Source organism: Onychostruthus taczanowskii, unplaced genomic scaffold (assembly GCF_017590055.1).
Source record: "Onychostruthus taczanowskii isolate IOZ18803 unplaced genomic scaffold, ASM1759005v1 scaffold2, whole genome shotgun sequence".
NCBI lineage: Eukaryota > Metazoa > Chordata > Aves > Passeriformes > Passeridae > Onychostruthus > Onychostruthus taczanowskii.
This window is the reverse complement of record NW_024499239.1, coordinates 21,642,074-21,657,831: the sequence shown is the minus strand read 5'-3', so window position 1 is coordinate 21,657,831 and position 15,758 is coordinate 21,642,074. Positions and strand designations below refer to the sequence as shown.

Sequence of the window (15,758 nt, the reverse complement as noted above, 5' to 3'; positions counted from 1 at the left end):
AGTCTCCATTTGAAGCTTCTCAAAGTGACAGTGCACTGCTTCCCAGTATGTCTCATAATGTCACAATTATTTAGTGGACCTTTTTGCTTTTACTGTTATTATTTCACCATCATACTTGTACTTTAATTCCCAATAATTTTAATGGAAGAGCTAAGGTTCAAGATTGGAATTTATATTGCTGTAAATGATGCAGGCTGAATCTGAGTGCCATTTTTCAAGAGTGTTTCTAAAGGCCATTTGAATACTTCAAGACCTAAAGAAAGGCTTTTGACCTTCTGGTGAACTGGAGTGGCAAACAGAAGTTCAAATGTTAGTTGTTATTTCTACAGCATCTAGACCCCTACAATGTATAAATGTGCCAAATTTCAGTCTTTTCTTTTAATGGGAATATGCCAGTTAATTATATTTCAATAAAAGAAAAAGCCAGATTGTATAGCATTTACTATAGTTTTCACCAATTATCTCTGCCCACTTCCCAGGGAGCTGAAAAGAATTTAAATCATTCAGGTGCAGTGTCTGGCCTGACATATTTCTGGGTTTCATGGGTCTTCTAGTTCTAAATAATCAGAAGTCCACCTTGGGTATATTAGACTCTGAAACTCTACTGTAAAATTATACTAAAATCAGTGTATTCCACCAGTAATTAATTTTGAATAAAACCTTTGTTTCACAATGTTTGAAGCAAATTAAAGATGAAACAACACATCTCTATGTTGTAGCCTGTAGTTTATTTTTTGTTTTGCCACAAAAAAATTTTTAATATCTACAAGTGTCTCACAAAATAGAGCTAAAAGACATGGGACTGTCCACCAGCTAATAAGGACCTAAATATACCAAGCATCTGTGTTTGTAATTACAAGGTCAAATACCAGCAAGTTCTTCAGCAGTGTTTGTAGTAAAAGAAACTATCTTTTTGTAGTCTTATATACACCATGTCTCCAACATTAATTTTAAAAGGAACCACTTATTATTAGTTTCTTAGGTTCTTCTTCAATGACTTGTACCTGAACACATGGATAAAAGATGAATGGAGTCACTTCTATGATTCAGAGTATGTAAAAGAGAACTTGATTGATCCACTGCTAAGGTAAGTAGTGTTTAAGTAGCCTCTGGCCACCTCAAAGTTTAAAAGCTGGGGAAAGCTTCCCCTGAAAGCTCACATTTCTGTTAAAGTGTTTCTCCTACTGAAGTCATTCAGAACCCTCCTTATCTACACAAGTCTTTGGCAATCCCTTTTACTCACCCAGAGGCAAGGTTCTCTCTCAGAAAAGTCCTTTCACAGCTGTTGTACATTTGCTTCCTGATGCCCCTGAATAGATAAAACCTCATACTCTGAAAAAAAGTAAAATAGAAGGTTCAAATTATATTAGTCATGCCTCATCAGTCACTTCAACGTCTGTATGACATTAACTATTTGAAAAAATGTTTGACTTCCCTGATTTGGCTTTATCCACAGACTTGTTTATACTGGTGGTCATCAAGTCCTTTCTAAGCAAATCAGATAAGCATATAAGCAAGTATTTATTTACACAGTTGCAACATCATTTAACAGCTTAAAAGCTCTGAGGTGCATCCACTCATTGGTTAGGTGGTGATATGGTAGCAACTGTACCCTTGCCATACTGGAACATTTTTATGTGGAGAAATAGTAGCTCGTGCAGCCTACTGGGTCACCTTTTACTCTCATTTTACCCACATAAATTACACCAGTGTGGCTGCAGTCACACATCCTTCTCAATGCAGTATGGATTAACCCAGATGATGGCAAAAAATGTCGGACAAAAACAGGCTATGAACAATATCAGCTGAAAAGGAGTTTTGCATCTGGTTCTGTCATATCAAAGTCCCCAGAATAATCCTTTCACACTGTGTAGTTTATTAGCACTTTAGCAAATATGTAACATATATTTGGCTTGCACTATTCTGAATTCCACTGAGTTCTACAGGGACCACAGGGATATACCTGAAGTCAGAATTTGACTCCAAATATTCCATTGTAGTGATTCTAGTTATAACAAATGCTTAGAATAATGTAAAAACACAGATATAGGTATGGAGATACACATCCATACCCACAGAGTTCTTGCACACATACATTCATGCAGGCTGAGGCTTAGGCTCTGCTTGTTTCATTAGCACCAAGTTTATTGGAGCTGTCCTTCACAGTCAGTTACACTCAGAGTAATGAACCCATGTTTTGCCTGGAAGTGGCAAATGTAAGTTATACAAGAATGTTAAAGACCAGATTTGGTTACTGGGTTTGAAACATCCTTCAAGGGTCTGAGGATGCAGTGATGAATTTAGTGAGTTCAGTAGCTGCAATTCTTTTAAATGTGTCTTTGTGTTCCTCTTTCTACTATCAGTGAGGTAAATAGAGTCTTATTTATTTTAGTGGAGCTTCATTACTTGCATAAGTTACTTGCAAGCCTCACCCTGTAATGACAGTAACAGAGTAACAGTCACACAAACAACTTAGTGTAAGTTTTCATTGTCATCTGCCTTTAAGTTCTGGGGAAGTTTCATTGCATGTGTAATATATAAGGATGTAACATATATAGAGGAAGAATAACTGGCATGAAGCTGCCCCTGTAATTAGACTGTGATACCCTGTTTGTGTTGTACCTTTAATCTGCATATTCCTGTCAATCCTTAGAAGTCTGAACCTTGATACAAGCCCAAAGCTACAGAAATCAAAATCTTCTTGGCTGCCCCCAGGGCTCACTGAAGCCTCATGAAGGCTCATTTGATAATTCACCAAACTCCTTGGATCCTTCTATTTTTTTCTGTTAGAACTGCCTGTGCTCTAAGATTGATCTGCATATGCTCTGTTGGTACATGTGGCAGCACTCAGACACTGCTCATAGTCTCTTCATCTAAGTTTGTTAAGTGTGCAATTAGCCTATGGCAGCTCCTTTTCTGACTCCTCATCTGGTCCTGCCACAAAACCAACTGGCCAGATAGTTGCTGTAAAAACTGCAAATTCCATGAAAAACTGTGGCTATTTCACCACTAGTAATCTGAGTGGATAGCATCTATCAAGAGGTGAAATAACACAGTGTAGCTAAATCCTGAGTACAGATTCACAGGTTAATTTTAATAAAATTGAATGGCAGAAAGCATTACAGAATTTGCACCAATGCCAACCTCACCTACTCTTTGTAAGTTTGTATTAACGAGAAAAACAAAATAAAATTGAAAAATCTGGGTTTATTTGAAGGTGGCAGCCAAAAGTGCAGCAACTGATTGAAAAGCTCACAGATAAATTAAGTAATCGTACCACCACTGTCAAGACTTCAAGAGTCACTCAGCCAAAGGAATTCAATTTGACTGTACCCAAGGCACGTGCCATTCCTCCACCTTCACCAGCACCTCTGTCAGTACTGCCAAAAAGACAACCTGTAAGTTCGTTTATTTTTTGAAAGACACTAAATTTCATGTATGCTTGCGCACAAAATCTTGGTAGGAGAGTTAATAATCTAAATTTAGGGGTTTTTGTAAATGAATTTTCATTAAAATAAATGGAGGAGCAGCTTCACTGGAAATGAGATGGACTGTAGGTTTGCAGCTCCTCCTTGAAGGTGGAATTTTATTTTTATTTGTCTTAATGCTGAATCTCTAAAATTAAAGCTTTCAGTTTAAATTCATTGCTCATGTAAAAATGAGACTAGATTTGTCTTGGAAAGGCTAAGTTATTGTACTTATTGTCTCAGACTGTGATTTAGTTACACTGGTACAAATCAGAGACCCACAGCTGATGTTGTCTCACTGGGGTAAAGCAAACAGGATCTGGGATTAAGCTACTATGACTAACTTAATAAAGACTGCAAAATCATCTGTATTTAAATGCAGTGGGAAGTGAGCTTAGAAATCATAGATTTGGGCATTATCTGCCACCTTGTATTAGCACTTCAGGTTTTAAATAATACATGTGTTGAATGCTCTTAGAAACCATTTACATCTTAGGATGGCAGAGCAATTTAATGGTAGTGTGTTATACAGTTAATGGGATTTTACATTGAAACAGCTTAATACCAGGCCCTGAAAAACTGCATTTAATAACTACTTAATCAGTATAGGAATGAGTCATGTTGCTGTCACTTTAGAACTTTATGCTGTGCAGCCCCTCTTAGAATAAATTTGGTTTAATGCGGATGCGTTTAGTGAAGTTCATTTTGTTGTTTGGATTATACTATGTGTGGTTTACATTCTGGCCAGGTTTGCAAATTTAAAGCTTGTGTGAATCTAAAGCCATTAGTTAGTAGTGACATATCTTCTATTCATTTCTGTACCTTTCTCTGCAAATTAAGATTCAGTTTACTTTGCCACATTGTTGCCAGTATCACCAATTTACATCCTGAAATGAACAGAGACTGAAGCCACAGCTCACATGGCAGGAGAGGGTCAGTAGGGTGAGAGCCAGCCATAATGTGGCTCCTGTATGGTGGAGGGTTGTCTGCAATTCAGAGGAACACAAAGAAATAAAGCTCTTCCACATTACATCCCATAATCTGCTGCAGAAATGTGCTCATCTATTTTCTCACAAAAGTGTCATTTTAGGAGATACCAATTTTTTACTCATGGTTCTCATGCACCTGTCAAAGAAGTTGTGACATGGTTTATCAGCAGGGACTATTGTGAGCACGACCCACAGTTACTGCTCCAACTGGAACAGCTGTACAGAACTACATGGAGGCATCTGGAATTTCAGCAATAGGTTATTGCATCCCTGTGCTGCAATTAGTTCATTCCAATTAGAAGGATTATTATTTTAGGTACTGCTTTCTAGCATTGTTTTATGCCAGGCATTTGTTTCCAAGTGAGATGAGATGTGTCACATACATTGGGTCAGGGGCTGGGATGGCACTGCCATCCTGTGCTGAGCACACTCTGCCTTCCCAGAGGAGGGCTGGGCTCTGGGTTATTGCAGAGGGAGGGCAGTTCTCCTAGTGACCCATACTGAGATGGGATTCCCCACTGGCCTTGGAAAGTAACTGGCCTTGGGGTAACATGGCCCTAGAAGCTTAGGGTTATCATTCATCATAAATGTTCATCCAAAATGGGGGTCACTAAGTAAAAAGGAAAAACATTTTAATTTGGAGACTTAATAATGAAACAATTCACTCCAAATATTTAGTGTAAAGGTTATAAATTCATGTCTCCACTGGCCTTGGCACACAAGCACATGGATGCAGACACAAGAGTGCCCATATTCATTTACACATTCATAAATGCAATTCTACAGGGAAAAATGAATGCTTTACCTTGAGGTTTGCAAAGGAGACAAATGGAGACAGGTGCATAAACCTGATAACATGCAAAATTATTTAGACATATTCAACTTTCTTGGATATCTTGGCCTAGAGTAACAAAATCCATTATTTTAATATCAGCACTATACTAAAATGGTAATATTACGCAATTATTTTATTTTAAATTTTTATGTAAACCAATAGTATATTAAAATTTAAAAAAGGCTGCACTGGAATGTTATTGTAACACCATTCAGCTAAATGTAATGTATTTTTTAGACATTTTTTCTATTATTTCAGCTGTGCTTCATGAGTGAAGTTACTGATTGTTTAAAATCCTTAAATGGGTGAAATAATTTTGCCAATACAGAGGTTTTGTTTGCAAATATACAGACCCACCGATATATTTGTGATATTATCTATAAAAATAAAAACACATAATGCAATAGCATTTCATTAGCTTTCCCTTGTCCATTTTATGACAGTAACTTTATAGACTGGAAGAGTGATGAGCACCACAGTTCAAAGTGATTATTCATTCTTTTCTTCCTTAAGCTTCTTGTGGTAGCTGCTCCCTAAATAATCCTCTGGTTAAGGGATGTCCCACAGGCTATGTGAAGCTGACCACTGCCTGGGGAGGGAAAGCAAAGTTGGTGTCTCTTATTCCCAACCTCCTTTTTCACATTTGGATTAAGTAGGCCTTTTTTGGTCTCTCTGTTGCTGTAATTTATGATTTATTTATAGTGACTTTTTATCCTCTTCCAACAATTGGTTGTATGTCTGTCTGTCTATCTGCTTGGTACTGTCCATTTCCCCATGGGCTAAATCGCAAGGCAAAGAATGTTTTTGAAATAGCTGATGGAAAAGGCTCCTCCTTCAATTACTTGGAATAAGCATAGCAGCTTCTAAGGAGAGATTTTCAGCTACTCTGGCAGATGAGTGCAGTTTGCAGGTAAAGCACATGAGTAGGAAGAAGAGTGAAATAAACTGATACTCACTGCCTGTGGAACCCTTTGCAAATCTTCTGGGCTTTCATTTCTCCATCCATAAAAGCATAATAAAAATTCTTAGATACTTCTGGGAAATGCTTTCACTGCTACTTCACTTCAAAAGCTCACAAAAATGCTTGAGCAGTCTCACCAGTGCATTTAATTACTAGCTTCTTCTGTTTGTGCCTTTGTTTTACCTGTAGATAAAGATGTCACACAGCAAAGGCAGTGTAAAGTCCATCAGATTCATGATTTTTTGAAAGTGTAGTTCATTTTATAGTCCAATAAAGCTAGATGGGATTCCCATGTTCCCTGAACTGACCTCCAGTACAAGACAGAATATATATATTTTCCCCATTAATCCTTGCATTAATTTTGTAACTTTTAATTGATCTAGTACATTTTTAACAAGATAAATATTTAGGCAGGTGTCCAGTAAACTGTCAGACTCTCACCCACTCCTTTCAATCCAGTCTTTTTTCAGAGCTCACTCTGGGATAAATGTATTGCTCAAGCAAATACAGAAATCAGCCTGAAGTCCCTAGTGTCCTGCTGATCCAGCTGACAGCCAGTCATGTCCTGATCATTTTAGCTGACATGTGATTGCTTTCCAGATCTTTGACTAATGCTAGAAGGACCTTCTGAGTCCTTCACCTCCCAAATATTTAATCCACACCTCCAATGGTTTTCCCTTACAAGGACATGCCATGGTAAACCAAAGGCCCATTTTGCCCAGTGTATTTTTCACAGCAGTGCTTAAACACTAAAGTCTGGGAAGACCAGAGGGATGAGACATCTGCTGCTTTTCTCCAGCTTGTTTCTCAGGGTCCCACTATTTCAGCTCAAAGACCTCCTCAGTTACAATGAAGTTCCTGGGTATTTATTTAACTTCAAAGGATTTCTCTTCCCTGAACTACTTTGGAGTCTGTAACTTGTTCTTACTATCACACACAGTGCCACAGCTTAACTTTATTGAGCTGCCCTATCTGCCTGTTGTTGCTGTGAAAGTCAAGTTTATGAAATGCCAAACAGAACTGTTCCCATTCTGGAAACATTTTTCTCCCTTTGATAGGACCTATAGGATTTATTATTGCTTTAGCCTTTCTTGTACTAGTGCCAGTATTGTCTTTCTTTCTGGTCTTTTGAGCAGAGGTTATGTTATATTGAACAGAACTGAAAAGCTGGGTAGTTCCAACTAATTGGAATCTGTCCCTGTCTTCTAGAGTGGCACTAATAGAAAAGAATCAATATTTAAAAAAATTAACAGCTGCTGTTCTACGGTGAAAGTGGATGAGCTTTTTTTTTTGCCTGCAAGAATATGTCACTGGGAGTGTTTTATATCCCATATTCTAGAGATTTTTGTCTTTTAACATAGGTTCCTCCAAGCATCTATAAGCCTCCAAAGGAAAGAAAGCAACTAGAGGAAATCAAAACAAAAAATATCCAAAAAGCAAAAGTAAGTGTATTTTGTTCTTCTTCTATCCTTTCCTTTCTTCTAAATTGGTTCTTTTTTACTGTTTTATCTTCACAAATCTTAGAACTTTATCTGAAACATATCTGCTTTTGCAAATAAATAGCTCATGGCTTTTTCTCTAGAGCTATGAAGTTTGTGTCCTCTACTCTGTTTTAGTACCCTTTTCCCACTTTCTTAATTTTATTACTAATTGTCCAGGACAAGGTCCACCTTTTACTCACTATATAAGTACCATACATGAAATTTTACAAGCAGCCATGTGAAGTAGCAGAAACATGATTAATTTCTTTTCTTCACAATGGTTCTTCTAGTCCCATGAACATGTGGATATATAAGGTATTCACTTATTTATTAAGGCTTCAAATTAGAAAATAAGTTCAATATTTTTAATGGATTTTTTCTATAATAACTGAAAAATAACCATGTTATTCACTGTTTTAAAATATCAACAGATTCTGACTTCTTTTTTGTGCAGACTTCATACTCTTACGTATGCTTCATACATTCCCTTCAGCAGACTGAGAGAGTGAAGTCATCCTGGTTTGTAAAGAAACAGAGTATATGGTCTGTGTGTTAAGACAGCAGAGGAAGGGAGGGCCTGGAAAATACAAACAGAACTAGCTATTTGATCCAAACTTTGACATGAATCTTGTACAATGAGGTAGCTCATAGTTAAAGCAGATTGTTGTTGTCTTCTCCTTGGAAAGGAACTAATAAAGTGTCCATTTCCACTTTCTTTCTCCATTCACACACAGTTGTCACCACATCCAATCAAATAATAATATAAACTTGATAAAAGGTATGCCATATGACTCCTTTTTATCAGTTCTCTCCCACCCCCATTCTGAAAATGCCTGACTAGTTTTTACTAGCCAATACAAGTCTATTCATTACTGTTCTGGGCTGTCCTCATGTCCATGTGAAAGGGACATTGGATTCTGTTCCTAAACTATGGTGAAAGCTTTAATGTGTGACAGATTCTAAGGGCATAAACTTTGCATTCCTTTTGCTGGTCCATCACATTACCTGTGCTTGATATTTAATTATAAAACAATACAACATTATTTTTTATCCTTTTATAGTTTCCATATTGTGGGGAAAGCACACCTATCAGTGCTTATACCATCAAAAATTTATGACAGCTATAAAATTACTTAACAACCAACCACATTCTTCAGTAAAGAAAATGCATTAATACAAGAAACAAAGATAAACCACCACAGAAATTATAGCTACAATAACAGCAGTTTTTGTAATTTCTGGAATGCTATTAAAGGCATCCAAAGCATTCACAAAGGTCAGTTCCCTAGACTGTTTGCTAAGCAAGCTGAAATGATGGGTCCTAGCAGAAATATGTATGAAAAATGCCATTTGTTTCATAGCATTTTTGCAGTAGCTGTAACTGTAAGAACCACATCTGAGCATCTGTGAGGAATGAGAACACTGGAAGCCACCCTCTAGACAGTTATAGAAACACTGATGTTATCAGCTGCTGCCCAGAAAGCCATTAGAAAATCTAGTCTGTGTTTCACAGTGTTGATTAGAGATTTCGTTTACAACCAAAATAAATATCAAAAAAACCTAGAAATGTGGTTGCCTGTACTTCCCTATATGATGACTGGGTCATTAATGCCAGGGATTTGCCTGTTTAACCAACCCCTAGTGGAGTGATACCCTGAACATAATTCTCTAATATATCTCAAAACCAAAGCCATTGTTTGTCAGCTGTCTGGAAAGAGTTACTGCCAATGGTACTGATGTGGCATGGATAATTATGATACTTTTAAGCTGATATCTGGACAAGCAACATGTTTCATATGGGCAGGCCTATCAGGCCTGTCCTGTGCAAAGGATACAGCCAGGCAGAACTGTGTAGAAAATCAATACTTGCTTACTTCAGGTCTTTAACCAGGAGTGAAAATTTATGTAAATACTAAGTCAAGCTTTTGGAATCCATCTTGGGACCAGTGTTGTTTCACATCTCCATTAGTGACACAGGGAAGGGATTGAGTGTTCCCTCAGCACATCTGCAGGTGATACCAAGCTGGGTGGTGCAGCTGACACACCTGAGGGACAGGGCTCCATCCACAGGGACTTGGACAAGCTCGAGACGTGGCCCAAGGGAATCCCATGGGCTGTAACACCAGGTGCTGGTGCTGCATCTGGGTCAGGGCAGCTCCCAGTGAGAGCACAGGCTGGGCATGAACAGATACAGAGCAGCCCCGAGAAGGACTTGGGGGTGCTGTGGGTGAGAGGCTGGACATGACCCAGCCATGGGCACTCAGCCCACAAACCTCCCTGGCCTGGGATCATCCAGTGCACCGTGGGCAGCAGGTGAGGGAGGGGATTCTGCCCCTCTGCAGGTGAGACCCCACCTTCAGCTCTGCATTCAGCTCTGGGGCCCCAGCACAGGAAGGACATGGACCTGCTGGAGCAAGTGTGGAGGAGGCCACCAAGAGGGATGGAGCACCTCTCCTATGAGGAAAGGCTGAGAGAATTGGGATTCTTCAGCCTGGACAAGAGAAGGCTTCAGGGTGACCTGACTGTGGTCTTCCAGTACCAGAAGAGAGCTCACAAGAAGGATGGAGAGAGACTTTTTACAAGAGCAGGGAATGACAGGATGAGGAGGGGTGGCTTCAAACTGCAGGAGGGAAGGTTTGTATTAGATATTAAGAAGAAATTCTTAACTGTGAGGAGGGTGAGGCACTCACACAGGATGCTTAGAAAAGTTATGGATGCCTCATCCCTAAAAGTGTTTAAGGCCAGGTGGGATGGAACTCTGAGCAACCTGCTCTAGTGGGAGGTTTCTCTGCCTATGGCAGAGGCTTTGGAACAAGATGATCCTTAATGTCCCTTCCAACCCAAGCCATTCTATGATTCTGTGAATACATGATCCTTAATGTCCCTTCCAACCCAAGCCGTTCTATGATTCTGTGAATATAGTGGTTGTGGCTACAAGACCTTTTGAGACATAAAATTATTCTTAGAGAATTTAAATGTACCACACTCTTTAAGATAATTGTTTTAATTTTAGGATCTGCTCCTGGAAGCAAATACTAACCAGTTCAGGTGTGCAACCATCAAGCCTGAAAAGAGAGAGGTATGGTGCAAAATACACATTGAAAAATTCCCCAGTAGGGAGATGAAATATGATTGGAGTATTTAAAGATATCTTAGAGTATTTAAAAAATATGTTTATTTGGGCTTAAGAATTTTGTGCTATGATTTATAGCTATAGTGTCATTTCACATCCCTATACCAGTATTTTCCTCTTTGCATGCATAATGCACAACCCCCTTTTCTTATACTTCTGGTGCTGCTTCATAATTTTCCTAATTTTGAGACAAGCAACCTTTCTATGAAACTGCCCCAACAAATCTCCAAACTGGCAATATTTCTCTAAATCCACATATTATTTTTCCATTAACTTTGATGCCACAGAGCAGCCAAGCTGAGGGAATAATGGTCCTGTTCATAGAGAATCCTTGCTTTGGTTGATTCCCAGTTCACAGTTAAGTCACCAATCTATGTATGTAAGATATTCATTTCAGCATTTCAGTGCTGCATATTCTATTCATTGTGTTCATCCCCATGATACCAGACAGTTTCACATCAGTATCTATGCTAACATCATTAAATTAATAAGCATCAGTAGAATTCTACCACTAATTAATAATTCCATTAAGTGTGTTTGACATCCTATTTCGTCCTCTTAGTATCTATTTCAGTTGAAAGATTAATATATTCATAAATATATGTAAGTAATATTTCATAGTCAAAGAAAGAACTACTGTTACTTCTCAGCACTATTTTAGTCAATATTTGGACCTACTTTGTATGTTCATATTCCCACTAGGTTGGGTGTACATAGCAAGTTTTTATGTATATTACAATTCCAAAATATGTCAAATTTGTTACTCTCCAAAGAATATTTGATAAATATTCATATGTTAGTTTTGATAAATACCTAATATCTTTTGCTGAGTAATTTAAAATTTGTTTCTGAAATGAAATAATGTATTTTTGGTTTGGACTGCAGAACATACATGACAGTATGGAGAGTAAACCAGTGTTCAAGGCTCAAAAGATCCAGAGCAAGGTGAGTAACCTTTAAGGAACTGCTGTCAAATGTACTTGAAAATTTGACACCGGTGCAAATCTTGTCATGGAAACTCAACTGAACCTCTGTTTTTACACTAAGGTCTTTGGGCAGGAGCATGGGATGGATTGGGTCTATGGTTCATAGATTTTGTCCTATGCACCATTAATTAATCCACAAAGACATGGTCAGGGAGTGACAAGAGCAAGGCTACTCCATGATGGAAGAGAAATAGGGAGCCAAAGGTGATGAAAGCACAGGCAGTGCCCTCACCATGCAGGACATGCTGTCTGAATGTGAGGAGGTTGGTGGCAGGGATGGGTTCTGCTGATAGCAAGTCACCCCTGGAAAAAACAAGGTAATAAGCCAGGTCTGGGGTCCACCCAGAAATCCAGTCAGGAGACAAAGCTACAACAGCAACCCAGGTCCCAGGCCAGTGAGCAGATGGTGTGAGTGGAGATCCTGGGTGAGACTCGTCAGGGTGATCAAAACCTTCTGGTTCCCTGAGGTAAATTGTGTGTAATTGCACAATGTAACCATATTGCCTTAACAGTGTTTTCAGTTACAAAGGAGAAGATTTTATATAAAAATATATGAAATGTATTTATATAAAAATGTATGAACTGTATGTATGAAATGAGAATTGTCCCTAGCAAAAAACAAATTGTGAAACCTTGGTTTAAGAACTTGGCATAAGGACAGAAGAATCTTGCATCAGTACATCACTGTTTCATAAAGAGATCCTGAAGAATGCTGAGCAATCATTCCAGCTAATGACTGATACACAATATACAATCAGGCTGGATGTTTGCCTTGTTTCCTTCAGACACACACTCAGGTCATGAAATCCACTATCCTGATTGCTTCTCTTGTAGAATTTTCAAGGGTCAGAGAATTGTAAATATGAGAAAAGAGCTATTCAGCCTTAACAGTGAAACACATGAAAACCCACATTGCTGTTTCTGCAATAACTGCACTACAGATTATCTTCAGCTTTGTATCGTTCAGTCTGGCACCTTTCATTTGTTTCAAGTTCTTATGCAGAATAATTTCAGCTGTGCTTGTACTGTGGTCTCAAATATCTTGTGAACAGGTCTGCCTACTCTTTAAAACTATGTATTTAGGTACAGCTCATAAACACTGTGAAAAGATTGATCCTCTACTTGGGGGACTGGGCATCTGGCAAGTATTTCTAAAGCCTGTCTGGCATTTATCACACACTGAAGTTATCTTTAGTAACAGTATCAGCTACTCAGTCTGCTTGCTTACAATCCAGCAGCATTTAAATTACAGTAAGGTAATAAGATCCTAGTTCATTTTGCACAACAAGAAAGAGAAAAAAACCCAAAGCAGGAAACATTTACATAGTTAAAACAAACACACATGACCTGTAATTACATGGGCTCAGTTCAAAACTCTGTACATTCCATTGCCCTTTCTGATAATATAAAATAATACAACTTCAGTGCAGATAACAAGAGTCAAGCCATCTAACTAAATTTCATTAAGAAAAATATGGATGTGGCATCCTGTGGCATTGATTAGGGCCACTTCTAAAACTTGCTGGTATCTCCTCTAGATGCATAAACAGTTTTATCTTGTCTAAACACATTTGCCTTAAGGTTGGTTAGGTGATATTCAAGGTGCTGCTGTAACTTTCAAGCAGAGATAGGCATATTGTTATTGACTTTTAAAATACTTTCTATTCCTGTTGCCTTCCTGCCTGTGCCACTCTCTGAGTAGATGAATCCTAAGAGGATGGTTTATCTAAGATATATGTATAAAATTTTAATCTATCTTCAAATGAATGAAATTATATCATGTTTAACCACTAATATTGTGCTTTTCTCTTTTTAGAACACCCACAGTATATGAATTTTTTTTTCATTTTAGAGGCATATATTATGTGCAGCAGCAATTATTTTTCTTGCTGTTTCAAAGTATTTATTCATACTTTTCACTGGGAGAATGAGACAGTACAAATGCATCATCACTCTGTCTCAGTCTGCCTCTTGCTCATATCATATTTGCTCTTTACATATTTATTGGATTTGGTGAGCTATTGCATGTTAATTATGTGGCAATAGTGAATATGATATTTTTCCACAAGAATTAATGCTCTGTAGTTTTCCCACTTACTTCCATTTTCTCATCTTGAAAAAAGGGAAGATATTTCATGACAGGAAGAGAATGAGTAAAATTCAGAACTTCCTTGATACTATTAAGTTATTTTACTTATATCTGCCTGCACATGCTTTGGGAGTCCTACTTATTTCCACTATATTGCCATATTTCTGTTTCATTGTCAGTCAGATTTCTGGTCAATAAACTGTGAAACTGAAGTTTAAGGTATTCCCATAATGATTCTTAGTTCAGTTCTCTATCCAAATTATAGCTGGTAAATACAGAACATGAAATCTGTATACACAGAAAACTGTCAAAAGTATAGAAACATCTACATGTGTCTGAGAAAATGTCTAAGGAAACATTTTATACACAGTACAGGCATAGATACAAACTGTTCATACAATGCAGAAGGCTTTGAGATGTGTGGAGATGCAGATCAAAAGGTAGAACATCATTGGGCATTAAGAAGTCATAGTAAGCCAAACAAAAGAAATAAAATACATTGGTTTGGATTATTTTCATGAATTCTTCAAGTTGCCATCATTTTGTCAAGAAACTGACAGGTAATTAATTTCTTTGCATTAAAATATGCTATCTTTGTAAAAACAGTAATTTTACTTAGTGAATTCTAGGTGATGGAATGTGTTTGCTATCCTCAACCTACCTAATTAATATAATTTGTAACACATGCTTTTTCCACTTATGTATTTCAGGAGACTTCATATTTCTGCATACAATATTTGCAGTATGTAGCTTGAGTTATTCTGTGCATCTGTTTCTCAGCTACTCATTAAGTTCTTCTTTTGGAATTTAAATACATGTTTGAATCCTGAACACAGAACTTGTCTGGATTTAAGTCAAACATGTTATGATTAAGCTTTGTTTTCTGCAAGAATGATCCCAGTTCTTATTTCAGCAGCACTGCTTTGCCTTGGTTCAGATCAGGTCTCTTACATGTGTCTGCAAAGGTGACCCATTTTGTCTGAACACCCTACCTGTGCAGGGAACAATTTTAACTGGCAGAGAAATTGATCCTTTCCTCCCTCACTATTTAGAAGTTGTCTTGGAGTCAGTCTTAACACAATACTTTGAAGTGTTAACAAAGCAGCCACAGGATCTAGTCCAAATTACACCTTGAGGCCTGAAAGTCCCTAAGAACTGTTCTTCATTTCTATTGTCTAGAAAATGGATATGGCAATGGGTGATTCCAGTTGTCTTGGAAATACTTCTAGATTGTAATAGTGATTGTTTATAAAATGCTTCAAATATCTCCCTATGAAAGGTGCCACTTTTGTTTTACTTCACTGTTCTGGCTAACTGAACATCTTTCAGAGGGGCAATTTATTGTCTTTGTCCAAAACAGATCAAATCCTTTTGCACGGCGTATATGAGCACTGGAAAATATGAAAGGAAGTGAAGATATTCTATGGGATTTGACATGGTCCAAGACTGATTACAAATTTATAATCCACTTGGGAGACTTTGCTGATTTCTTAAGCAGCTTGAGTGGTTCATGAACAGCATGCAATTTCATTGTGAATGTCAGATTAATGCTAGATGAATGCTTTAAGCAAAATTTATGCTGTCTTGGGTCAATTTATTTAACCCACTGAGATTTATACTCTGTTTCATGGTTTACATTACTAACTATACATTCCCTTTCCTGACAGATTGACAATATACCCATAAAATTAAACACAGCAGCTATTTTGAGGGAGGGTGCCCTCTACCAGCGGAAATTGGAAGAAGAACTCAAAAGGTAGGACCACGCTCCACCTAAGATTGCTTTTCACATCCCTGGATTTAGGATATGAGCCACA

The 15,758-nt window shown here is 37.8% G+C and overlaps 1 protein-coding gene across 1 annotated transcript in view; it reads left to right on the top strand.

Moving 5' to 3' along the window:
- CFAP99 (cilia and flagella associated protein 99) overlaps window positions 1-15,758 on the top strand; it is a 51,959-nt gene that overhangs the window by 21,185 nt on the left and 15,016 nt on the right. The window contains exons 5-10 of the mRNA XM_041402992.1: window positions 975-1,087; window positions 3,218-3,398; window positions 7,614-7,694; window positions 10,747-10,812; window positions 11,752-11,811; window positions 15,609-15,697. Of these exons, the coding sequence (XP_041258926.1) occupies window positions 975-1,087; window positions 3,218-3,398; window positions 7,614-7,694; window positions 10,747-10,812; window positions 11,752-11,811; window positions 15,609-15,697 (590 nt within the window). The remainder of the gene's footprint in view (window positions 1-974; window positions 1,088-3,217; window positions 3,399-7,613; window positions 7,695-10,746; window positions 10,813-11,751; window positions 11,812-15,608; window positions 15,698-15,758) is intronic.